The 26,030-nt window shown below is 44.3% G+C and overlaps 1 protein-coding gene across 2 annotated transcripts in view; it reads left to right on the top strand.

Moving 5' to 3' along the window:
• atp6v1ab (ATPase H+ transporting V1 subunit Ab) overlaps positions 1–24,272 on the top strand; it is a 55,221-nt gene extending 30,949 nt beyond the window's left edge. Inside the window, exons 7-16 of one of the 2 annotated variants that reach the window (XR_015079679.1) lie at positions 3,012–3,174; positions 4,210–4,318; positions 5,784–5,906; positions 6,772–6,886; positions 13,559–13,622; positions 14,209–14,412; positions 16,997–17,091; positions 18,460–18,631; positions 20,567–22,128; positions 22,307–24,272. Coding sequence is in view for 1 of the 2 variants with exons in the window: in XM_085998373.1 (XP_085854499.1) it covers positions 3,012–3,174; positions 4,210–4,318; positions 5,784–5,906; positions 6,772–6,886; positions 13,559–13,622; positions 14,209–14,412; positions 16,997–17,091; positions 18,460–18,631; positions 20,567–20,659 (1,138 nt within the window). In the remaining variant the exon portion in view is untranslated. Of the gene's footprint in view, positions 1–3,011; positions 3,175–4,209; positions 4,319–5,783; positions 5,907–6,771; positions 6,887–13,558; positions 13,623–14,208; positions 14,413–16,996; positions 17,092–18,459; positions 18,632–20,566 lie in introns of both variants that reach the window. The other variant, XM_085998373.1, reaches the window with a different exon arrangement.
• Positions 24,273–26,030: the final 1,758 nt, after the last annotated feature.

Genomic DNA, 26,030 nt, shown 5'->3' with positions numbered 1-26,030 from the left:
GGGAGATTAGTCCTTGGCACCAGATATCGGGAAAACAGCCTGAACGTAATATGATGTTGAATAATTTGAGTACCGCACCCTGCATCTCCATATTGCTGAACTTGAGCATTTCATTTTTGATGTTGTCTGGGCCACAGGCTTTCTTTAGGTGGAGAGATTTTGTTTTTGTGGCCAGTTCTTTCCATGTGATTGGGGAGTCTAGAGGGTTTTGGTTGTCTTTAATTGTTGCTTCTAATGTGTGGAGTTTTTCTGTGACCTGATGTTGACTTGGGTTTGTTTCGTTTATTGGGATGTCTTTGTAGAGGTTTTCAAAATGTGTTCTCCAGATGTCGCCATCTTGGATTGGTAATGCTTGCAATTGTGTTGTACTCGGGTTATTCCACATTTCCCAGAATTGTTTTGGATTGGTGGAGTTTTCAATTTCTTCGAGTATTTTGTGGGTATAGTTTTGTGTTTTGTTCCTAATGGTGTGTTTATATCTTTTGAGGGTTTCATTGTATCTAGTACGTAGGTCCGGATTGTTTGGTTGGCGATGCTTTTGGTTTGATATTTTTCTCAGGTCTTTTCTGGCATTTTTGCATTCGTGGTCAAACCATTTCTTATTTTTATTTTGTCTTTTGTGACGCTTCCTCTTCTGTTTCACAAGGTCGGCTTTTACAGCTGCCTCATGGAAGATCATATTTATATCCTCTATGGCCATGTTTACACCATCTCTGGTGATCTCGTATGGGTTTTCTTTAAATTTTGATATTTTACTTGTGAGATCAGGTGACTTTAGTGCTGTGATGAATTTTTCTCCACTGTCTGGGGCCCATCTGTATGTCTGGTTTATTTTATGGAGCTTACTGGGTTCTTTTTTTGTGTCTGTAGTTTGGGCAGAAAGTTTAAGGTACATATTTATTTGGTTATGGTCTGAGAGGGGGGATTGCTGCCTGACAGTGAATGAGTTGATATCGCAGGGGTCCAGGTCAGTGATTGTATAGTCCACCACACTAGACCCAAGAGTTGAGGAGTATGTGAGTCTCCCTAGGGAGTCCTCTCTCTCTCTTGCTGTGCCTCAATAATTCCGAGACTCGATGTTAGCGAAACAAGACAAGGCTTTTATTAACTTAGAAGATAACACGCAGTGGAGAGAGGTATCTTCCATCTGGAGATCTGCAGTACTGGATATGAGGCCAGACTGCTTGCTTACATAGGGGCCAGGTATGGGCGGAGCCCTACACACAATGCATTCCATACATTCCAATATACAATACAATGGTGAGGAGAAACCTGAAACCAACCACAGTCACAGGCAGTGATATACAATACAATGGTGAGGAGAAACCTGAAACCGACCACAGTCACAGGCAGTGATGAATGGAATATTTCATCACATCTCTCTCTCTGTCTCTGTCTCTCTCTCTCTCTCTCTCTCTGTCTCTCTCTCTCTCAATTCAATTCAAATGCTTTATTGGCATGAAAGTTTACAGGGAACCATATTGCCAAAGCTTACATAACAAAAAGTACAGTTTTCCAACATTCTGTAGGTGTCAAACAATTTTGACCTTCGTTGGGTACATACAATATTAATTTAAACAATATTAATTTAAACAGTCATTGAACATCGTTGGGTACATTCAGTATTAATTTTAAACAGTCCTCAGGTTGTGACATGTTGTTACATATTTGGCACCAAGGTATGGTCTGTCTCCTTCTCCCAGGACTAATCTTAATTTTGACAGGTCATCCAATTCTTTGAAATCTGGGGTTGTTTGGCTGAGCTTGTCAAATAATAAGTTTCTTGTTTTGTTGAATTTTTCGCATTTTAGGAGGAAGTGCATCGCTGTCTCAACCTCGCCGGCCAGACATTGATCACATATTCTATTCTCTCTAGGCTGCCAGGATTTCTTGTATCTTCCTTTTTCAATTGCCAGTTGGTGGTCGCTTAGTCTGTACCTGGTGAGGGTCTGTCTCTGTTTTGTGTCTCTGATGGTCGAGAGATAGTCTGCCAGTTTATATTCTCTTTTTAGGGCCCGGTAACATTCTAATCTGCTTTGGCTTTTGGTTATTTTGTTCCAATGTTCCAGGTAGGTTTCTTTGCATTGTTTAATGATTTGGTTCACTTGGATTGGTGTTTGGACGGCAGTGTTGGTCTGGGACTGGTCAGGGTCCGGCTGAGTAGGAGTACTTAGTTTCAGTAGCAGCTGACTCAGGGGACTCTTTTCTGGGTTTAGCTCTTGGGTCTGGAAGGCTTTAAAATGAAGGGTGTCTGGGGAGCTAGATTTGAGGTGATTTAGGAAGTTTAGTGCTCGTTTTTGGATGTTTATTATCAGTGGGTATCTGCCTAGTTCGGCTCTACATGCATTTGTTAGTGTTTTCCTTTGGGTGCGAAGAATGCTTCGGCAAAATTCTGCATGTAGAGCTTCTATTGTGTGTTTTTCCCATTTAGTGTAGCTATGGTGATTGAGCGGGCCCCATACTTCACTACCGTACAGCACAATGGGCAGGATTATGCTGTCAAATATTTCTGTCTCTGTCTCTGTCTCTCCTCTGTCTCTGTCTCTGTCTCTCCTCCTTCTCTTGTAGAATGACCGTCACTCGTGCGGAGCACAGGCCTTTCAGGGAGTTAAAATGTGGACCCCATATTATGGGAGTGGTGCTGGTCACATGGGAGACATGCATGGTAATTCAAGCCATTTTAAGGTGTGATCTTTTTGTTTTTAAGTCTTCTCCCCTTCTCCCTCTTCCTCCTGCACCCTCTGCATTATAGCCTGGTGGTGGTCTCGTGCAGCAGTGTGTGGAGAGAGTTTGAGTGGAAGAGCTAATGGACCCTAAACAACACATTACACTGTCCCACCAACTTTCATATACTAACGTCGAGAAGTCCTGAATGCCTGTACTTGACCTGCAGGCCAAATACTGTGTGTATTTCATGGGAAGGAATGCTTTCACATTTCTGCCTATATTGACTGAAGAGTCAGTTAATAGTTGATTCACTTGTTTTTCTTTGTCCTTTTCTTGTGTTTAAGGTGCGTGCAAGGTGGAACCACGGCCATCCCAGGCGCCTTTGGTTGTGGAAAGACCGTGATTTCACAGTCGCTCTCAAAGTACTCCAACAGTGATGTGATCATCTACGTTGGATGTGGGGAACGTGGCAATGAGATGTCTGAAGTACTGAGAGATTTCCCAGCGGTTAGTTTAAAGTTGTGGAACGGGCTCGAAGGGCCTACTCCTATTTATTTTTTCTATGTCTTCAAAAAAAAACACTTCAAAATTGGTAGCAAAGGATTGGAAGCTACGTTTGTAAATACTTTTTAAGAAAATGCTACAATATTGTGAGAATTCAGCATAACCACTCAAGACTTGAGCACACAAATCTAGGCTGACACTCCAGTGCAGTGCTGCTGCACTGTCGGAGGTGCCATCTTTCAGATGAGACGTTAAACGAGGCCCCGTTTGCCCTCTCAAGTGGACGTAAAAGATCCCATGGCACTATTTAAAAGAGAGAGGTTGTTATCCCCGGTGTCCTGGCCAATATTTGTCCCTCAATCAACATCACTAAAACGGATTATCTGGTCATTATCACATTGCTGTTTGTGGGAGCCTTCTGTGTTCAAATTGGCTGCCGTGTTTCCTACATTACAGCAGTGACTACACTTCAAAAGTACTTCATCTGTAAAGCGCTTTGGGATGTCCGGTGGTCGTGAAAGGCGCTATAGAAATGCAAGTCTTTTTTTTAATAAACTCCTCCGCAAGTTCAGCAAAAGTTAGACTAGATGAAAGCAGCTTTTTGTCCACTCGGAGACCAATCCCCCAGGAATGCCTCTCCCCAACACGTTTTCCCAATGACTAGCGCAGAGGTGAAAAGGGATACACGAGAGTCTGTTTAAATCCTTCACCTACTGTGACAAGAAGTGACTGTTCTGTGTCTGCTCTCTTAGCATTTGTAATCTCCCATCAAAGTTGTGACGTGATTATTGAGTTTTGCTCTATTCTGTGTTCCATTTAGTTCGCGTTATTCCACCCTTGGGAGCTGAATTAGTGATAGCAGGGTGCAGGTTTTACTGATTCGCTATTTAACAAAAAAAGCAGTATTACAGCTCCGTATCGGCATTGCCTGAAGGCTGCAGATCTGGAACGATCAGGCTGAATCCCTCTTCTCTCTCCACACTCATTGTTTCGATCAATCCCGGTGCTAATGTGCCTTCTTTCTCTTGCCCCCTGTAGCTGACGATGGAGGTTGATGGGAAAGTAGAAAGTATTATGAAGAGAACATCTTTGGTGGCTAATACCTCCAACATGCCTGTCGCTGCCAGGGAAGCCTCCATCTACACCGGTATAATATCTAATTTTTTACATTTTAATTTTCTTGCCTCTGAATAGAATTGTGAATTGGTTGTGTTGGCTTTTACTGGTAGAGGAGCATTATTGGGTATATATCATGGTGGGTTGTAGCTCTTGCCCAAAGATAACCCTGCACTCACTTGCCAGGGTGGCAAGCAGATGGTAGAAACCTCCCTAGTTCTCTGATGGATAACTTGCTGCTTAATCCCACTCTGACCTCTGTCCTCAGCCTCTTACACTGTTCCAATGTAAGCTCGAGGAACAGCACCTCATCTTTCGATTAGGCACTTTACAGCCTCCTGGACTCAACATCGAGTTCAACAATTTCAGATCATAACCTCGGCCCCTATTTTTTCAGATGGCAGCTGTTGATGATTCTGCCATTCCCATTTGCAGCATTTAATCACTCCTGCTGCATTCCACCCTATCACAGCCTCTCCCTTTTGTTCATTCCTCCCCCACCTTTCCCTGCCTCTGCACCTGGTTAAAATCTGTTACATCTTTAACTTTTTCCAGTCCTGACGAAGGGTCCCAGACCTGAAATGTTAACTCTGCTTCTCTCTCCACGGATGCTGCCTGACCACCTGAATATATCCAGCATTTTCTGTGTTTATTTCAGATTCCAGCATCTGCAGTATTTTGCTATTGAATTTAATGCTTAATCTTGGTTGCTTTTAAAGACACGCTTGTAAAGTAAACTCCTGATCACCAAACTTCCCTTCCTGACCCTCATTTTATTTTAAATGGTTTCCACTCCTTAGGCACTCTTCTCCCTATCTTTTAAAACCTCTGACCACCCCTTCCTTTAAAAACCCACCCTCGACTCTTTTCTTGTTGCTATGTACTGTACTATCTCCAACCTCGCTTGCCTTTTCCATGTTGTTCATGTGCTGTTGCTTCCCAGATCCGTGCCCATTTCTCTCTCGGCTCCATGTTTGAATCCCTTCAATCAGGTTCCCACCCCTCTCACATCACCAAAACGGCCCTAACCAAAGTAACTAACATCTCCCTCTGAGACTGTCGTGCATTGTCCCTCCTCCTCGTCCTTGACCTCTCTGCAGCCTCTGACATGATCCTCCTGCAACCTCTGTGCTCCAGAATATATCCTGCTCCAGCTTCTTGGGACTGTCTTTGCTTGGCTCCATTCTTGGCCACTAATCATAGCCAAAGGCTTCTCTTTCCATGCCTGCTCTGTCACCTCAGGAGTACCCCAAAGATCCATTCTTGGACCCCTCCATATCCTAAACCACATACTGCACTTTGGTGACATCATCTAAAGCTTTGAGCTGGTGTCTTTCTAACACCTCGCTTGACCCCTGCAGAAGTGCATAGCTGGTGATCTGCTCATTGTGCACTCTATTATCATAACTTAATGAAACGATGCAGGCTTCGAAATGTTTATAACAGAAAATGGCACAACATTAACTGTTTCCTCCCGTTTGACCCCTTTTTTTAAGGCATCACCCTTTCGGAGTACTTCCGGGATATGGGTTACCACGTCAGCATGATGGCCGACTCCACATCCCGATGGGCCGAGGCCTTGAGAGAAATCTCCGGACGTCTGGCAGAAATGCCCGCTGGTAGGTTTTCTGTGCACAGCATTGCTACCAAATTAAGTCAAAATATTCTGCATTTTGAAAACAAGAATTACAGTGATCGTGGCGAATTCAGGCCCTATCTTCTTGGGTTCATTGCCATCAGTCGCTCCTGTAACTGATCTAAACGCCTTCTGTTTACAGTGGTTGACTCGCACTACTCTATATCAACCAGTGTGTTAGCGGGTACCGAGTATGTAACCCTTGCCATCTGGGCCGGAACTCTCCAATCCCTCCAAAGGCAGACTGCATTGACCCGAGATGAGACTTAACTCCCACAGTAAGATGTACTTAAGATGCCTATTGTAAAGATTGGAGAAGCTCTTGTGTGAGACACAATAACCTTTGTAATTGTTGGACCCTGGGTTACGCTATCCTACGATTAGATATTGAGCAGTGTGGGCTCACTTCTGAAGGCAAGATACTTGGACTGCTTACCGGAGTGACTGGCATCTCTTACCCGCGAGGATATCTAAGGCAGATCCAAAACTTGTTGCTCGCATATTCCATGTTCCACAAAAAAACAGTTGGAGCTAATTTTAAATAAAAACAGAAAATGCTGGAAATACTCAGCAGGTCAGGCAGCATCTGTAGAGAGAGAAACCGAGTTAACATTTCAGGTTGATGACCCTTCGTCAGAACTGGAAAAGGTTTCACTACAGATGCTGCCTGACCTGAGTATTTCCAGCATTTTCTGTTCTTTGATTTCCAGCATCCGCAGTATTTTGCTTTTGTGTTGTGGAGCTAATTTGACTTGGATCTGTATTTTCGGCAGACTGATATTATCCAAATGCTTAATGGGACTCATTGTTGGGAATACAATTGAAACTAACTTTATCTGTCTTTCTAGACAGTGGTTATCCCGCTTACCTGGGTGCCCGTTTGGCCTCATTTTATGAACGTGCAGGTCGGGTCAAGTGTCTGGGAAACCCTGAGCGAGAGGGTAGTGTCAGCATTGTCGGGGCGTAAGTATTTAATCAGGAACTAGAAGCTTCAGCCCCGCGTGGGTGGAGACTTGTTCTGCCGCGAGGCTGATTGGTGGTTCTTTGGATAAAAATATGCGGCGCACCTCTTCATGGTCATTGTTTAATCATAGTCTGTATCGATAAAGAAAAAGACTTTCATTTATATAGCGCCTTTCACGACCACCGGACGTCCCAAAGCGCTTTACAGCCAATGAAGTACTTTTGGAGTGTAGTCACTGTTGTAATGTGGGAAATGATACTAAATGAAGTGAGATTGGAAAAGCACTGATGCTCACTGTGAGAGGGATTTGCCTTAATCCCTTGGAGTTTCCTAGAGCTAAGAGCTTAAATCGCAGAATAATAGCCAATCATTCCCACCCTTCGCTTGGATCGTGCACAAGTTTCAAACATCTCACTTCCCACATCTACACAAATGAAGCACCCAAGAAACCAGCTGGAGATTCTTGGGTTCCACATATCTAAGTTGCTTTAATCAGGGCCTTGATCTGCTACATCAGTGGTGCTGAGGTTTATGTCTGTTAAGCACAGATGCAGAGCAATAAGAACCCCTCCCTCAGCTAGCTAGGAGTGGAACAGGCAGTCAGGAGCCTGATGTGCTGCTTGGTAACGGTTCAGTTGTTCCCACTTTGAGGCATGTCCCACATTCTGATGCCGGAGGGTATAAGCTGCCAGTTTTATGCAGTCACCCATCGGGCAGCTGTGTACAGTTCCCTCGGGATACTTTAAAATCCCGTAAGAAAGAAATGAGGGCCATGGCATGTGGCGCACTTTCAAATCTCCGACACGGTATTAGACACTGTATTGGTGTCCAAGCTAGAGACCGTGTCACACTGAAAAGTAGGTGATAATTAGATAAGAGAGCGAGAGACTTTATTACATAGAAACATAAAAGATAGGAGCAGGAGTAGGCCATTCGGCCCCTCGAGCCTGCTCTGCCATTCAACGAGATCATGGCTGATCATCCAAACTCAGTACCCTGTCCCTGCCTTCTCTCCATATCCCTTGATCCCTTTAGCCTTAAGAAATATATCTAACTCCTTGAATATATTTAATGAATTGGCCTCTACTGCCTTCTGTGGTAGAGAATTCCACAGGTTCACCACTCTCTGGGTGAAGAAATTCCTCCTCATCTCTGTCCTAAATGGCCTACCCCTTATCCTTAGACCGTGACCCCTGGTTCTGGACTCCCCGACCATTGGGAACATCCTTCCAGCATCTAGTCTGTCTAGTCCTGTTAGAATTTTGTAAGTTTCGATGAGATCCCCTCTCATTCTTCTAAACTCATTATTCTAACATACCGCTCCAGATCTTCTACAGCTTGCTGATTGTGAGCGGTTTTCACAATCTGAGAATATCCTAAATCTAATGTTTAACATATTCTTGTGCTAAAACCATTTCTTTACATTATTTCAGAACTCAATAATATTGTATATATGTGTGTACATCTTTCTCTTTCTCACTTTAGTCACCGAGTCATAACGGCACAGAAGGAGGCCATTCGGCCCATCGAGCCCATGCTGGCTCTCTGTAGAGCAATCCAGTCAGTCCCACTCCCCCGCTCTATCCCCGTAGCCCTGCAAGTTTATTTCCCTCAAGTGCCTATCCAGTCTCCCCTTGAAAACATTGAGTGTCTCCGCTTCCACCACTTCCGTCGGCAGCGAGTTCCAGGTCCTCACCACTCGCTGCGTAAGAGAGTTTTTCCTCACGTCCCCCCTGTATCTCTTGCCCAAAACCTTAAATCTGTGTCCCCTAGTCCTTGTACCATCAACTAGTGGGAACAGCCTTTCCTCGTCTAGCCTATTCAAACCCGTCATAATCTTGTACACCTCTATCAAATCACCCCGCAACCTCCTTTGCTCTAATAGAAACATAGAAACATAGAAGATAGGAGCAGGAGTAGGCCATTCGGCCCTTCGAGCCTGCTCCGCCATTCAACGAGATCATGGCTGATCATCCAAACCCTAGCACGCGGTCCCTACACCGACAGCCATCCCACCCAAGCCCTATCCCCGTAACCCCACGTATTTAATCCCCCCTAACACTAAGGGTCAATTTATCATAGCCAATCAACCTAACCCGCACATCTTTGGACTGTGGGAGGAAACCGGAGCACCCGGAGGAAACCCACGCAAACACGGGGAGAATGTGCAAACTCCACACAGACAGTCACCCGAGGCCGGATTTGAACCCGGGTCCCTGGCGCTGTGAGGCAACAGTGCTAACCACTATGCCACTGTGCTGAAAACAAATCCAGCTTCTCCAACCTGTCCTTGTAACTAAGATCCCCCATCCCTGGAACCATTCTGGTAAATCTCCTCTGCACCCTCTCAAGTGCCTTCACATCCTTCCTAAAGTGTGGTGACCAGAACTGGATGCAATACTTCAGTTGTGGCTTAACCAGTGCTTTATAAAGGTTCAGCATAACTTCTCTACTTCTGTGCTCAATGCTTATGAAGCCCAAGATCCCATATGCTTTGCTAACCACTTTCTCAATATGTCCTGCCACCTCCAGTGCACATTAACTCCCAGGTCCCTCTGTCCCTGCACACTCTTTAAAACTGTGCCATTAAGTGTATATTGCCTCTCCCTGTTCCTTCTGCCAAAATGCATCACCTCACACTTCTCTCTATTAACTTCCATCTGCCCATTCTGCTAGCCTTTCTGTGTCCTGTTGCAGTCGATTGGTATCATCCTCACTGTTTGCCACACCCCCCAGTTTGGTGTCATTGGCAAATTTATAAATTCTACTCTGTATTCCAATATCTAGGTCATTATATCAAAAAAAGCAGTGGCCCCAGCACTGACCCTTGGGGAATACCACTGTCTACCATTCTCCAGTCTGGAAAAACAGCCATTTACCACAACTCGCTGTTTTCTATCCTTAAGCCAATTCCTTATCCAAGCTGCCACTGACTCGAGGCAGTTCAGAGAAGGTTCACGTGGTTGATTCCGGAGATGAGGGGGTTGACTTATGAGGAAAGGTTGAGTAGGTTGGGCCTCTACTCATTGGAATTCAGAAGAATGAGAGGCGATCTTATCGAAACATGTAAGATTGTGAGGGGGCTTGATCGGCTGGATGCGGGAAGGATGTTTCCACTGATGGGTGAGACTAGAACTAGGGGGCATAATCTTAGAATAAGGGGCTGCCCTTTCAAAACTGAGATGAGGAGAAACTTCTTCACTCAGAGGGTAGTAAATCTATGGAATTTGCTACCTCAGAGAGCTGTGGAAGCTGCGACATTAAATAAATTTAAAACAGAGATAGACAGTTTCCTAGCTGATAAGGGAATTAGGGGTTACGGGGAGCGGGCAGGGAAATGGACGTGAGTCTAGGTTCGGATCAGCCATGATCCTATTGAATGGCGGAGCAGGCCCAAGGGGCCGTATGGCCTACTCATGCTCCTATTTATGTTCTTATGACCCACCTATTCCATGAGCCTCAATTTTGTTAACCAGCCTTCTATGTGGTACTTTGTCAAACGCCTTCCTAAAATCCATGTAGACAACATCCATTGCATTCCCTTCATCAGTCCCCCGTTACTTCATCAAAAAATTCAATTAGATTAATCAAACACGATCTGCCTTTTATAAATCAGTGTTGGCTCTCCTTAATTAGCTTAAACCTCTCCCAAGTGCCCGATAATTTTTTCCTTGATTATTATTTCTAAAACTTTACCCACCACTGATGTTAAACTGTGGTTACTAGGATTGTCCTTACACCCTTTCTTAAACAATGGTGTCACATTTGCCACTTTCCAATCCTCAGGCACCTCCCCCGCATCTAGGGAAGATTGGAAAATTATGGCAAGCCCTTCCGCTATCTCCTCCCCCAATTCCCTTAGCAACCTGAGATGCAAGCCATCTGGACCAGGCAACTTATCCACTCTAAGTATACCCAGCCTTTCTAGTACATCCTGTCTATCAATTTTCACCCCTTCCATTGCTTCTACCTTTTCCACTTCTACCAATATTTTGTCAGAATCTACCTCCTTAGTAAACACCGATACAAAGTACTCATTGAGTATTCGAGCCTTGCCCTGCGCCTCTAAGCATATATCACCTTCTTTGTCCCCAATAGGCCCCACCCCGCCTCTTACTACCCACTTACTGTTAGCATGGCGGTAGAAGATTTTTGGGTTCCCTTTTATGTTAACCGCCATTCTACTCTCATATTCTCTCTTTGCCAATCTTATTTTCATCTTCACATCCCCTCTCAACTTACTGTATTTGGTCTGGTTCTCCCTTGAAGAATTCACCTGACATGCATCATACACCCTCTTTTTTTTTGTTTCATCATCTTCACTGTCTCCCTTGTCATCCAAGGAGCCCTTGCTTTGTTTCCCTTACCCTTCCCTCTTGTTGGAATGTATCTAGCCTGTACTTGTAACATCTCCTACTTAAAGATCATCCATTGTTCCATTACAGTTTTTCCTGTCAGTCTTTGGTTCCATTTTACCCTGGCTAGGTCCTTTCGCATCCCATTGAAGTTAGCCCTATTCCAGTTTAGAAGTTCCACTCTAGATTGTTCCTGGCTCCTCTCCATTGCTAATCTAATTCTTATGATGCGATGATCACTTGTACCCAAGTGTTCTCCCACAGACTTGGTCGACCTGGCCCACCTCATTCCCCAGCACCAGGTCCAGCAATGCCTCCTTCCTCGTTGGGCTAAGAACATACTGGTCACGGAAATTCTACTGAACATATTTCAGAAATTCCTCCCCCCTCCTTTCCCTTTTCCCCAGCATTATCCCAATTGAAATTTGGGTAATTAAAGTCCCCCAATATCACCACTCTATTGCTCTTGCATATCTCTGCGATTTCCCTGCAGATTTGCTCCTCTACCTCCCTCTCACTATTTGGGGGCCTATGGAATACCCCCAGTAGCGTGATCATACCCTTTTTGCTCCTCAACTCTAACCAAATGGATTCTGTCCTTGTCCCTTCAAGAACATCCTCCCTTTCCAACATTACAATGTCTTCCTTAATCAGCACTGCCACCCCACCTCCCTTTTTTCCTTCCCTATCTTTTCTGAACACCTTGTACCCTTGAATATTAAGTGCCCAGTTCTCTCTGCTTTTAAACCACATTTCCGTTATTGCCACATCATATTGCCATACAGCTAATTGTGCTTGTAGCTCACCAACCTTATTCACCACACTTTGTGTGTTTCTGTACATGCATTCTAAACCCATTCTTGATTTTTTCATAGTCTTAGTCTACTCCTATCTAATATGGTACTACTTTCATCCCTAGTACTATCAACACACACCCTCTTTTATGCACCTTATTCCTCTTTTCTACTCCTATATGCTGGTGCCCATCTCCCTGCCAAGCTAGTTTAAACCCTCTCCAACAACATTAGCAAACCTCCCCGTGAGAATATTGGTCCTGGCTCCGTTGAGGTGTAACCTGTCCGGCTTGTACAGGTCCCACCTTCTCCATAAACAGTCCCAATGCCTCAGGAAGCTAAAGCCCTCCCACCTGCACCATCTCTCCAGCCACGCATTCATCTGTTCTATCCTCCTAGTCCTGTACTCACTAGCACGTGGCACTGGGAGTAATCTGGAGATTACTACCTTTGAGGTCCTGCTTTTTAATCTCTTCCTAGCTCCCTATAGTCTGCCTGCAGGACCTCATCCCTCTTTCTGCCTATGTCATTGGTACCGATATGGACAACGACCTCTGGCTGTTCACCCTCCCCCCTCAGTGAGTGTGTCCTGCAGCCGCTCAGTGACATCCTTGACCCTGGCACCAGGGAGGCACGCCTGCGTCCACAGAAACGCCTATCTGTTCCCATAACCAATGAGTTCCCTATCACTATTGCTCTTCCACACTTCTTCCTTCCCCCTGTGCAGCTGAGCCATCCGTGGTGCCGTGGCCTTGGCTCTGGCTGCTCTCCCCAGAGGAACCATCACCCCCACCAGTTTCCAGAACTGTGAACCAGCTCTGGGGATTCCTGCCCTACCTGCCTGGTCCTCCTCCCCTGTGTGCTGTGTGCTGGTCACCCATTCCCTCTCTGCCTGCACATTCTGAGGCTGCGGGGTGACCACTTCTAGAAACCTGCTCTCCAAGTATTTCTCAGCCTCGTGGATGCACTGCCGCGACTCCAGCTGCCGCTCGCCGCCGCGCCTCCAGCTGCCGCTCGCGTTGGTGTAGCTGGCGACACTTCCTGCACACGTGGTCATCCAGGACTTCCCACATGGCCCAGGATGTGCAAATCACGGGACTGAGCTGCCTCTATTAGTTGAACTAGTTAAGCTATCAATTTAATACAGTATGTTATAGTTTCCCACTCCTAGTATAAACCACTGCCTTAGTTTAGAGAAAAAAACCCTCAATACTCACCAGCCAATCACTTACCTTTTTGGAAATCGGGGAAGGTTCGGCCGCCTCCGATTAGGTCTGTGCTGTTCCTCCGCGCTCTGCTTTATGTCCCACCGCCGCTTTCTCTCTTTTTTTCTCTCGCTTTTTTCTCATTCTCGTGCTTTTTTCTCTTTCTCACTTTCACTTGCTTGCCCTCTACCTGCTCTTTAGTTTTTATTACAGATGCTTCCATCAGCACTGCTATAATTGAAGCTGCATCAAGAACAACTGCTAAAATGATTAGCTGCTTTCTTCACCCCCCTAACTCATTTTGTCTTCTATTGCAGTGTTTCTCCCCCTGGTGGTGATTTCTCTGATCCTGTGACATCAGCTACTCTTGGTATCGTACAGGTACTGAAATAAATTGAAAATCTCTTCTCCAGGCCTTTTGATTGCACCACTCCTGTTGGCAACAGTCAACAAATTGGAGTATAATTGATCTATTTTTATCAACTAAAACAAATATTCAAGCAGACTCATTGTAATTGAATGTGACCCACTGTACACAATAGTTTATCTTCAATTTTACCAGGGATGGGAGGTAGTTGGAAGTTCCTTAATTCTTGCAATCATTTGGATTTTTATTAAGTCCCATTAATGTAGTGAGGGGGTTGGAGTACTATCCAAACACCAGCACTCGTGCATCTGCCTGTCTTGTCCTGTATAAAACCCGTGTGATTTCTCTGAATCTCAACCACTCAAAAACAATATATAATTGTCCTCCTCTCTAGTACAGCGTGTCACGAGGGGTCCGAATTCTCGCAATCATGCCGTCTCTGCAACTTGGGCTGGTATTATTGAGAAAGAATACCAAACTTAAACATTACTGAAGTCCTTCTTGACAATTACTTCCCCGCTCCCCAGTGTCTGTCCGCAAGCTTTTCCGTAAAGGAATGGCGGCGTTTTGTAAGCTGATGTTTTTCTCTCTCTCCTCAAGGTGTTTTGGGGCTTGGATAAGAAGCTGGCGCAGCGCAAACACTTCCCTTCCGTTAACTGGCTGATCAGCTACAGTAAGTACACGCGCACTCTGGACGAGTACTACGAGAAGCACTTCACCGAGTTCGTGCCGCTGAGGGCCAAGGCTAAAGAGATCCTGCAGGAAGAGGAGGACCTTGCAGAAATTGTTCAGCTTGTTGGAAAAGTGAGTAGGCTTCTCGAATGTTGTTTTGTGAGCCCCAGTGTGGAAGTGGGAAGCATCACACTGCACAAATCCGTTCCATTTGCAGCTGACCCCACTAGAACAGGCAAACACCAGACCCCAGCACAGCCGCCTGTTTGTGTTTAACAATCTTTTTTAAACGGCGTTTGCTGTTGATTTGAACGGACAAACTGACTGCAATTCCCTCCCTAAACCCCTCTCCTCCTTTAAGACGCTTCTTAAAATCTACCTCTCTGACCAAGCTTTAGGTCACCTGTCCTAATATCTCCTTATGTAGCTCGCTGTCAAACTTTGTTTGATCATGCCCCTATGAAGTGTCTTGGGAAGTTTTACTACATTAAAGGCGCTATATAAATACACGTCGTTGTCCTTGAGTGAATTGACTTGTTGCCTTTTTTTTGCAGCTCCCACTGTTTCCATCTTAATTTTCAAGTTGGCAACTCTGCTAAGATTGACACTGATCACAGTGCCAGTTTGTATAACATTTAATGTGCTCCACGGGATCTGTTTGGCCCCCTTGGTAGCCTCTCACCTCTGTCCCACTCCAGTACCTGAGCACACGATCTGAGCTGACAATTTGGTGCAGTACTGAGGGAGCGCAGTGCAGTCGGAGGGTCAGTACTGAGGGAGTGCTGCACTTTTGGAGGGGCAGTACTGAGGGAGCGCAGTGCAGTCGGAGGGTCAGTACTGAGGGAGCGCAGTGCAGTCAGAGGGTCAGTACTGAGGGAGCGCAGTGCAGTCGGAGGGTCAGTACTGAGGGAGCGCAGTGCAGTCGGAGGGTCAGTACTGAGGGAGCGCAGTGCAGTCGGAGGGTCAGTACTGAGGGAGCACAATGCAGTCGGAGGGGCAGTACTGAGGGAGCGCAGTGCAGTCGGAGGGTCAGTACTGAGGGAGCGCAGTGCAGTCGGAGGGTCAGTACTGAGGGAGCGCAGTGCAGTCGGAGGGTCAGTACTGAGGGAGCGCAGTGCAGTCGGAGGGTCAGTACTGAGGGAGCGCAGTGCAGTCGGAGGGGCAGTACTGAGGGAGCGCAGTGCAGTCGGAGGGTCAGTACTGAGGGAGTGCAGTGCAGTCGGAGATGCTGTCTTTTGGATGAAATGTTAAACCGAGGCCTGTCTGCCCTCTCAGTTGGACACAAAAGATCCCATGGCACTATTCAAAGAAGGGCAGAGTTCTCTGGTGTCCTGACCAATACTTTTGCCCTCAACTAACACTACTTTAAAAAAAAAAAGATTACCTTATCATCCATCGGCATGCTGTCTGTGGGATCTTGCTGTGTGCAGATTGGTTACCATTTCTCTGCAGCAGTGACTACTCTTCAGAAGTAATTCATTGGCCGTGAATTGTTTTGGAACTTTTTCTTTGTACTGAGTGGCATCAAATTGCTTTGTGAAGTCAGCATTCCATTGCATTGATTTCAACAGCTTTAACGTCAATTGCTTACTGCAGTAGCTGATTTTTCGGTGCCCTGGAGGTTACTCAATATATCAGACAGCTGCCAGTAACACCGGTGCACAAACCAGTCTGCTAACAGCGATACACTCTACATGGCAGGAGGTGAGGCCGTTTTCTCCGCACAGTCTTGTTCTGATCAGAGTGGGAGTGCGGTAGATCTGTAAAACAGATGCGTCCAACCCGCATCCTTATGGGCACCTGCAGCCCTTGAAACCCAGGCAGCGAAGCCCTATTTGCGCTCACTGGCTTGCCCGGTTTGAGTTTCATAGGCCTGGAGGTTTGGAAAGGGCCTCATTGGTGGATGAATCCCAAATCAGAACGCCGAGATCTAACAGCAACTTGAGACATTGACCATTAACAGGAACGTGGATTGAACTTTATCTGAGGCTCCAAGATGCACATTCATGGGGCGCACAAAGGCAGTGGGTTTCGCCACTCTTGCCCTAAAGGGGATGGGCAGCAAGACGATTGACTGATTCCAGTCGTGCACATCCGTTAATGGGCAGTTAGACATTGCTACCATCAGTAGTCCTGATCAAATACTTCCATTTATGGGATCTTCCCTTCTGCGGTGGCAGACACAAGCAGCTCATTTGGAGACGGGCTGGATTCGTGATTCGATTCAATGATTTTAATCCAAAAAAAGTTTGAGAATTTGGGCTAAATTTGAACTTATAGTTGTTTTGAATTTTTTATACTACTGAAATAACTGTTCCAGGCAGCAGTCTGAATCTTGTCTCCACTGAGCTGCCAACTACTTCAATGTGGCTGGAGCAGTTGTGCTGACTGGTGAGGCTGCTTCATTTCTGTGTCCATTGCATGGAATGAAACTACCAGCTTTGGATTCGGAGGGGGTTCAGAAATGTCATGCACTGTGCAGTGTAAATGTCAAATTTTATCTTTTAAACAATTAAGTTTCCTTCGTGTCTATTTTCAGGTGACTGGACACTCTTGTTTTTACATGAGTAATAAGTTTTTTTTTATCATTTCTCTTGGGCTTCACTCTACAAGATATGTTATATTTGCAAATTAAATCTGGGTCTGCTGATGAAAGGGATGATAGATTTCCCTCTGGGTTTGGTTGCTCATTTCAAGTGTCTAAATCTTTGTGCAGGCATCTCTGGCGGAGACCGACAAAATAACTTTGGAGGTGGCAAAATTGATAAAGGATGATTTCCTGCAGCAGAACGGATACACTCCCTACGACCGGTAAATGTTCTCCCATGTTTTTCCTCTCCAACAAACACACTGTAATGCCTAGTTTGAAATGAGACTATCTACTGTGTTTAAATTGCTACCCTTAGTATTTTTAATAGTTAATCATTTACAGTGTATCTGTTGCACTGTAAAGGCGAGTGGTGGTGATGAGATGTGGGTTTGTGGTCGTTCCTGACTCGCGGTGCTAATGAAGGCACTAGGGGTGGTTTAATGTACAGCCAGAAAAGCCGTATGGCTTAACTTACTGTAGCCTCACAAAAGTCTTGAACAATGACAGTATCCCAATGAGTCCCTCTTGGAGAGGGAACTTGCCAGAGGTGGGTGTTGGTAATATGAGCACATTCAGGTCACCAGTTACTTGGCATTATTGGAAGAGGCAGATGTTCTGGGCATTGACTTGGTGTATTTGGGAGGGGAGGACTGAAAGGTTGGTAATTCAGGGAGCCTGGAGTTGCCATGTGCACCAGCACATTAAATGAGAGACAGTCTGAGTGAGTACATAGCATCTGTCCAGCGCTGGCTTTTTTTCAGATTGGTATCCAGGCTGTTGGAATGTGTTGGTGAATGGGGCAACTCTGGGATGTATGCAGTTTATCTGAAGTGGTGGCGTTTGTGTTGGTGAATGAGACTGCAGCCTACAGTGTCAGGCTTCTATGAGAGAGGAAATGAGTCAAAGTTCTTATTGGGGAGAACTTATGTTCCTCTTCGAAATCCTAAAGATAACGAGTTCTTGTAATCCTCACTGTTGTACATTGTTGCACGTTCTGACCCTTCAAGTTGCTTGAATTGAAAGTGCTGGATATGGGAATTTCTCCCAAATGAACTTTGAGAATAGAATGGTTGAGGATTTTTTTTTTTGAGGGATAATGACTAGTTTTGAAGGAGGTAGGAGACCGGTTTGTTAGTGAGCAAGGGGCTGAGGAATGAAGGTTGGGTGGACAGGAGTTTGGAGGGGATTGAGGAAATTAGTTGTGTATTTCATGGTGATTTTGAGGGCTAGGATAGATGGTGGTGACTGTAGAGTATGAGGGAAAGGGATTGGGTGATGGAGGGCTGGAGTGTGGCTGGAGGACAGTGGAAGGGAGCAGGCTGAAGCCTTGATTTTGGACAAAAGTGCATGATTTCCTTGTACTTTAATGTGTGAGGTGAAGATGGAAGGTATGGTAGAAGAATATCGGAGGAGGTGGCTCATGTTGGAGAGAAGCTTGGAGTTGCTCTCGAGAGATACTTGTAGATTTGGCTGAGCTTGATTTGACAGAATTGCCAAAGCGCAATACAAAATAATAATTTTGAAATAGCCATCAATATTGTGTTGTCCATTGTATTTTGACAAAGCTGTTCTGATTTCTTTTTTCCAAGCTTTTGCCCGTTCTACAAAACCGTTGGTATGCTGTCAAATATGATTGGCTTCTATGATCTGGCTCGTCATGCAGTGGAGTCGACTGCTCAAAGTGATAACAAGATCACGTGGTCGATTATCCGTGAACACATGGGCGAGATTCTATACAGGCTGAGCTCCATGAAATTCAAGGTAACTGGTTAGAATAAGCATGGATTCTACTCAACCGTCCTGGGTACTTGTACATCTGTATCGCACTAACTACTGAGCTGCTCAATACAGAATGGTGGGAAGGAGAGGGACCAGTGACCTAGGCCTGTCGTTTGACCGCGTTGCGACTATTCTGTTGTCTCCATTTTGGTTATGGGGTCATGGCTGATGCCAGTTGGTCTGATGGAACGTGATGCAACACAGCGCAAACAGCTCCTTGCACCAAGTGGTTCCTGCTGGGAAATTTAGTCTCATTATCAAAGCCTCGTTTGTTTAAAATTTTCCTCAAAATTCAAGAAGGCAGGGTTAAATATTTTTAAGCATTAGCCATTGATGACTTTACTTTGGAACGGATTGGAAAGAGTTACGATGCCTGATGATCGTATGTCTTGGGTGTGGGGTGTTTTCTTGTTACGGTGGAGTTTTTTGCAGTGGAAAACAGATCACTTTCCCATCTCAGGCTTTATCGGTATCAAGCACTCAAGTTATGTTTAGCACAGCCAGCCATGGAGTGAAGCTCCCTGTAGTTTGCCTAATGTTGTGCCTCATTTCCTGACTTTATTCCCCCCACCCCCTGAGACTCTGTACCTTCATATACCATTGACATTTTTCCATTTTCCACACCAGCTGTCCACCAGCCTCTGAGTAAAACTGAATATTTAAACTAATTTGGGAATTTACTTTGAGCCCATCCCCATCGAAACTGACCTGAGACTGCCTAATAGTTTTGTAGGGTCGTTGCATCCTACAGATGGAGGAGACTTTTATTCCGTCAGTCTGGGTTGGAGTCGAACCCCATGCCCTAGAGATGCCTAAAGTGGGGCACTACCCGTGGTCCCATCATTCTTAGTAATAGTTTGATTCTTCAATGGGATCAATGGATGTGGTTTTCCAAGGCGATCCTGGAACCATCTATAATTCAAATTTTGTATAACCTCTGACTGTACTAGAAAAAGTAGAATCCATTTCAATATAGAAAAGCATGTGGAGCATTAAACACCCCCCATGTATACTCTTGTGAAGGTATAGGCCTAGTTCACTGTTCCCAGCGAGGAGCACGGGTCAGAGAATCACTGCCAGTGTTGACCTCTTGGTCTCTATACTTCATTACATACATTTAGAGTGGAATCAGCCTGGGCTAAACCTCAACCACACAAAGGCCATTTAACAAGCCCTCGCTGGGTTTGTTGTACATTCCAATGATTTCGCTCACGGCGGGAGGACTTTGGTAACATTCACCAGTGACAATGTAGCTCTGCACTTTCTCCTTGGTAGAGTTACTGTGTGAGCCTACTGCTTTCACTAATGAAGCTCTAGTTTCTCACAAGATTCTAGTTGGTATGTATAGCAGCCCCTATTGCATGAACCTGGCAGCCCATTCAATACACAGATGCTCGTTGTCTGAGGTCCCATGTTACCATGCAACGCTATGGATGTAATATTTATGAAACTAGGCAGTGTCTGTGAAAGGTCAGAATGCCTTCGTTATGAAGCAATAGTATTTGCATTCAAAGGCAAAAGGAGCTGCTCTTTGCTGTTTCAATTCTGTGTAGTGAGTTATCTGTGGCAATGTTTCTGGAGAGCAGCTCAGTATGGCAGACTTACAGTAATCAAAGAAGTAGATCCAACCAGAATGCCATGCTCTGCGAGGCTGAAGTGTACTCCTAACGAGAGGGGTTTTTGGGCTGTTTGTTCATTTAATGCGTGCCAACTGTACAAAAATTATTTATAGGAAGAATTTGCAGTTAAATAGCGCCGTTCACAACCTCGGGGCGTCCCAAAGCCATTCACAAATGAATGAACAGTGAATATGATCTTAAACATGAACTCGCTTGTTGCAATGACTTGCCACTTGCAATGCAAATCTGTCTTTTGGTCTGAAAGGCATATATTGATGATCGTGCACTTTCCTTCCAGGACCCAGTAAAGGATGGAGAGGCAAAACTCAAGGCAGACTACGTGCAACTTTTTGAAGACATGCAAACTGCATTCCGTAGTCTAGAAGACTAAAACCCGTTGTCTCTGAGAATACTTGAAACGAAACCAAGTTTGCCCAGTATTTATAGCTGTTTTTTTTTTGTTTCCTTGCATTCCTTTTCTGCATTGAACATCTTAAATATTTTGATGTATTCGATGTACAGTCATTGGCTCACCATTCAGATGGAGTTTGGTAGACCTAGTTTATTCTGGATGTGTTTGTATAAGTGTGGGATCTGCTTACCAGTAGTGAAAACAAGTGTCAGTATTGTGTCTCTGCCATAACTGGTATTGTACACCCTTGGTTTCCTGTAACTCAGGTCAAGTTCACTTTTAAACCATTGCAGAACCAAATGTGACCACCTTGCTTTATTTTTTAAATGTAAGTCAATGGCATATATGTGCTGTAAGGTGTCCATGTATACATAGGCCTCTGTATATATTCAAAATAGTTATCTGCACTATTGCAATCATAAAGCTCTAGTCTTACTGTGGATTCTTATCGGCTGAATCCAAAACCTGTTTTGGCATGAAGTACAAGATCAACTTTGAAATGATTCTTGATGTGTGAAGAAACTCTCGTGAGACTTTTTTTGCCAGAACAAAGCTACCATGGGGAAGGGGGAAATGGAGTAATAGCGAGCAGGAATACCAGCTCCCATCCTAACCGCATCACTAGCAACTGGTGCTGATGGACACTGATGAGATGCAGGAAAAATTTAGCTCAACAGAATTTAGCTTTGTTAGATTTGTCATTAGTGTGCAAAGAAACTGAGCCAGTCCCGTGCAACACCAATGTCAAATCTGGCAACAGTACCCAAGATCCTGCAAATTAAATAAAACAGCTGACGGTTAGGTTCTAGGACTCCGCTTTGCATCCTTCTCCACCTTGATCTACAGTGTAATTTTGCACAAAGCTCTTAATTTAGCTTTCTGTCCTGGCTCTAGCCTCATTTACAGTATGTGTTGAGCTTTCAGAATCTCTGCTTTTGATTTGCGTGTGAAATTCAGACCAACTGCTTTTTAAGTTAAACTGAGAATTTTCTTAACTCTGATCTTTGGGAGGCTTTTCAATAGAAAGCAAAACATCTTCATCCTTATGAAACCGAAGAGCCAAACACTTGGCTGTCTTCAACAGAGGAGGTCAATCCGTGATTTTAAAAGTGTCAGTCCATAAGAGTTTGTATAAATTTTCCTTTATTGGTTTGTGAAACTGATTCCAGGGCAAGTTGTGTGTACAAAGAGGGGTTCAGAAAGCCCGCTGTACTGAGCACTGCACCAGGTTCAGATAGTCCTGTATGGAGCCGGGTCAATAACAAGTAGTTGATCAGAAATATGCTTAACACCCAATTCTGTTGCTTTCCCGCTGAAAGATAGTCGTGATGGAAGGTCATGTACAAGTTAATGATGTGGGCCAGAAAACCGAATCCAAGAAGTTAAGAAAATTGGCATGGTAAGGAGGAATGCAATGAAGCTAAGGTCACCGGTCAGGTTCATGCAAGGTTTGTAAACCAGATAGGTGGTGTTTTGAAATAATCAGAAGCTCTGTGTGGTACATAGTACATTGTACCTGCCAGTGTTACCAGTTCAAACACTGGGTTAGTGTTGGTGTTCCTATTTATGTGGAATGTGTTTTTTTAAATAACACTTTTATTTTTCAAGCAATTTTCTTGTCCTCAGAATCTTTAAGTGACGCCTCCCAAGAGCAGGGCCCCTGACCCTTGGCCCAGAATGTATCCAGGTATGGATAACATTTTCTGTTTTCACAAGACAATTCTGGTTCGCGAGGTGTGACTGGTCAGTGCCTGAAACACTGCACTGTGGGGTAAGCTAGTTGTATCAATGGTCTGAGTTGCGTGAAGTATTCTCGTCTGTCTGTTAGCATTGTTACAGGATCTCCAGTCCTACAATAGGGTATTTTCTTTTGGAGTTAACTGGTGCAAAGTTGCCTTCCAGGATTGTAGATTATCTGCATTACTAGTTTGTCTAATGGAAGGACTGAGTGCTGAATAGCTGTTAAGAGAGTGTAGGAAGTTAGGATCCTATTCCATTACTATTCCAGTTAGGTGTGGTTAAAGTATGTGCACAGCTAATGATTACAAATTGTTCCGTTCTCATAGGGATGCATCTCACGTGAGTTTGCCCAATAATGCATTGCTTTGGTGTTCTAAATTATTTCATATTCCTGCTACCTTAAGTTTGATATTTGTAACTCTTCATTATGCTGCCCATATTCTTGTACAGTTAGGGCCCATAACCTGGTTGTGATTGGTGATGGGAATACACTGGAGGGGATTGTGATATTTGTAAATGTGAATCAATAGGGGACGGGGAAGCCAGGCTAGAGCGTAGCTCTGAGTTGGGAAGCAAAGTGCAACATAGTTTAGTTTGGAAAATATTCACTCCCTTTAACAAATGCACGGAAATGTTGGTGCAGTAATATAGTGCTAATGTTTCTGTGCATGTTAGAATAAATAGGTTAATCTTTTTGAAGTCCTGTATTCCAACACAAAGCTTACTAGAGGGCTCACTATCATGATTAATATGCAATTATTTATTTTTGAGTCTTCAGGAATATTAAGGCCATTGCAATGCATTGAGGCTCTTGTGCCAGTTAGATAAATGATCAAAAAGCTCATTTGTATTGTAAATCTACTATTGGGTATGCAATATTTGAGATTTCTAGATTTAATTACTTTCAGTCCAATTATGACGACCAATTTGAGTTTACCAAGATGGATCGAAACAAGCTTGCTTCCTTAGAACCAACTTTAAAATATTAAAATTGTGCAATACTTGTAATCGTTATGGAAATTAGAAAGTAGTCTACATTATTTTTGTTTGAAATTGGTTGAAGGAGTCTGGCTCTGATCGGTTTATCAGTCATATGCAGTTATTCATTGATTTAACTTTAAACCACTTATAAATGTCCACAATCCATTTCATCCTAGGAAAAGCAAAGGAAATGTTAAAGTGCATTTTGTAAATAATTTTGAATTTGGCTCTTGGCACTTTCAAAACAGGTTTTTTTCCCCCAAAAATAAATTTCAAAGGATGTTAATGCAACGGCTCCTTTTTGAAGATTGTTTGAACACTTTCAAATGACTTTTGAAAAAATTCAAAGGAAGCAAGGCAGTGGAAATCTGTCTGGTCTCTGCATACTAGTGCCTGTAATGTTGGTGCCTCAGCAAGAAAGGACGAGCAACTCCAGAGAAGGAGGTCTGCAGCATTTGAAGGACATTCTACACATCTGGTGGTTTCTTCAAATAACACCATTCTCATGAGCAGTAAATGCATGTAATTCTGCTTCCTGTTGTGTGAAAATGGGCAGTCACTGTACTTCAGTCATTCCCTCTGATAGAATTCATGTCAAAAACCTTGTAATGCAGCAAATAGCAATGAAATGTGGGTGTAATTAATAATTATCTTGCTGTAACTGGTATTAGAATATATTGGGAATTAAAGCAGCAATGCAACTGTACATTGTGATTCATGTTAAGGCAATAATTCAGGTTGTATTTTTTCCAGTTTTGACTGGTAAATTTCACTGTTCAGTAAATGATTTTTGTGTGCACAGGATGGTTACATTTTTCATATTTGTTTGGTCATTGTGTAAAATTGTAAAAAATAAATACAAATAAAGTTGTATTGGTGTCCAGTGCTCAGTGGCTCAGGAATCGTCCTGGGGCTGCTCCGGTTTACCATATGTACAAATGATCTCGACGATATTAAAATGGTGTTTGATACCAGTAATGTGGGAAGATGATTGTTGGAAGAAAAGTCTATTCAAAGATCTGCAGACTGATCAGTGCCATTCCTTTTAAGGAACTGATGTTAAGGGTTGGGGTTTGCTCCAATTAGTGGGTTAGTGGCAGGGTGGGGCTTCTGCCTGCCCATGTGACCCTGTTGAGGTTTCTTGCAGTGCCTCTCATGTATGTGGGGGCTGGTATACAGCAGTAAAACTGTTAGTCATTGCCATCACTGGGAGAGAGGGAAGTTGAGTTGTGCCTCAATGTTTTAAAAGCCTGCAGCTAATTAAAGAGCCACAAGCATTTTGTCTATTCGGGAACCACACCACAGGAAGTGAAAGGTTGCAAGGAGGTAGGAGTGGCCTTGGGGAACGAGAAGAGGTCAGTATTTGGAAGGGATTCAGGTTTTCTGATACATGCATCCATCCATAGATATTCTACTGGCTCATGTGAGGGTTAGAAAGGATGGCAGCCTAGGGACTGGAAACAAGAAGCCCCATAATAGCTTCCAAAATTTGAGTGCATATGATGAAGCGGTGCACGGAAGAAGATGTGAGAGATGGGGAAGTAGGTGGTGTAATACCAAGAGTAGATTGATGAAGGCAGGGTAATGGAGAACGCTGTTAGACTCTGCTTCATGTCAAATATCAAAGTATGTAAAGAGAGATTGAGTCGGCCACTATTTTGTCTTCAAGGATGGCTTGGAGGAGAACCTGTCGGCAGCAGCCAGGTTCTTAACCTGTGCAACTTCTTCCCCATCCTCACCAACTCCATGGCATCTTGTATGCCCCTGAAACCAGCCCAGAGGCACCCACTTGGGAGTAGTGAAACAGCACCAGTGAGCATAAGGGCCTGGAAGTGGAGGTGGAGGGGGTGGGGAAATGCTGTTCCTTCATGGAAGTTGGAGAAATATCTGCCTTCAGTATAGGGACCTGATCTCAGGGACCCAGTCTTCAAAAGACCTATGAATTTAGAGAGCATCAGTCTTGAGCACAAGCGGTGAAGATTTCTACACGTAATTTAGGTGAAGGGTAAGCGGGAGGAGTCCCCTACATGTCTGCAAGTCTGTCATACAGAACACCTAGGAGAGTGTTTTGCTCAAAGAGATGACTGCAGCAACAAGGCACTTGGAAGCAGCACTAAGGACATTAGGTGGCTTTTGAGTGGCAGCTATCATTGCCTCAATAGATGCCTTGAAGGTCAGCTTTAACTTGAAACTTTCACAGGATTCCAAGACTTACTGAGGACTATGTTTGTTTCCACACTAACTTAGTACCACATCTGAGCCAGGCCCCAGCACCAGTGGGCTGAAAGCAGCGGTAAAAGATGTCATGGTCACTCGTGCGAAATGATGAGCCTCCTTCAATGCCAGCACGTGCAGTTATGTTTGTCATACAAAATAATTCAGTGATCAGGATTCAAAAGAAAACCGATTTATATTCATTATTTATTCACATTCCTCCTTATTCACCCTCCAGCTATAAAATCAGGATTTGCTTCTTCCTGCAGGAAATTACTGATACTGTTACTTAAACCTTTACAATTCACTATGATTTACTCAGGTCTGGGGGCTCACAACCTGCTGCTAAACAGAGACTCCTATGATGTAGAAACCTGTAGGGACTTCCCCAACTCAGGAAGAGAAGTGAAATCTG

The sequence above is a fragment of the Somniosus microcephalus genome, chromosome 10 (genome assembly GCF_052327205.1).
Source record: "Somniosus microcephalus isolate GS21.2 chromosome 10, FLI_Smic_1.0, whole genome shotgun sequence".
Classification (NCBI taxonomy): domain Eukaryota; kingdom Metazoa; phylum Chordata; class Chondrichthyes; order Squaliformes; family Somniosidae; genus Somniosus; species Somniosus microcephalus.
The sequence above is the reverse complement of the archived record's forward strand: the minus strand, read 5'-3'. Positions and strand labels throughout refer to the sequence as shown.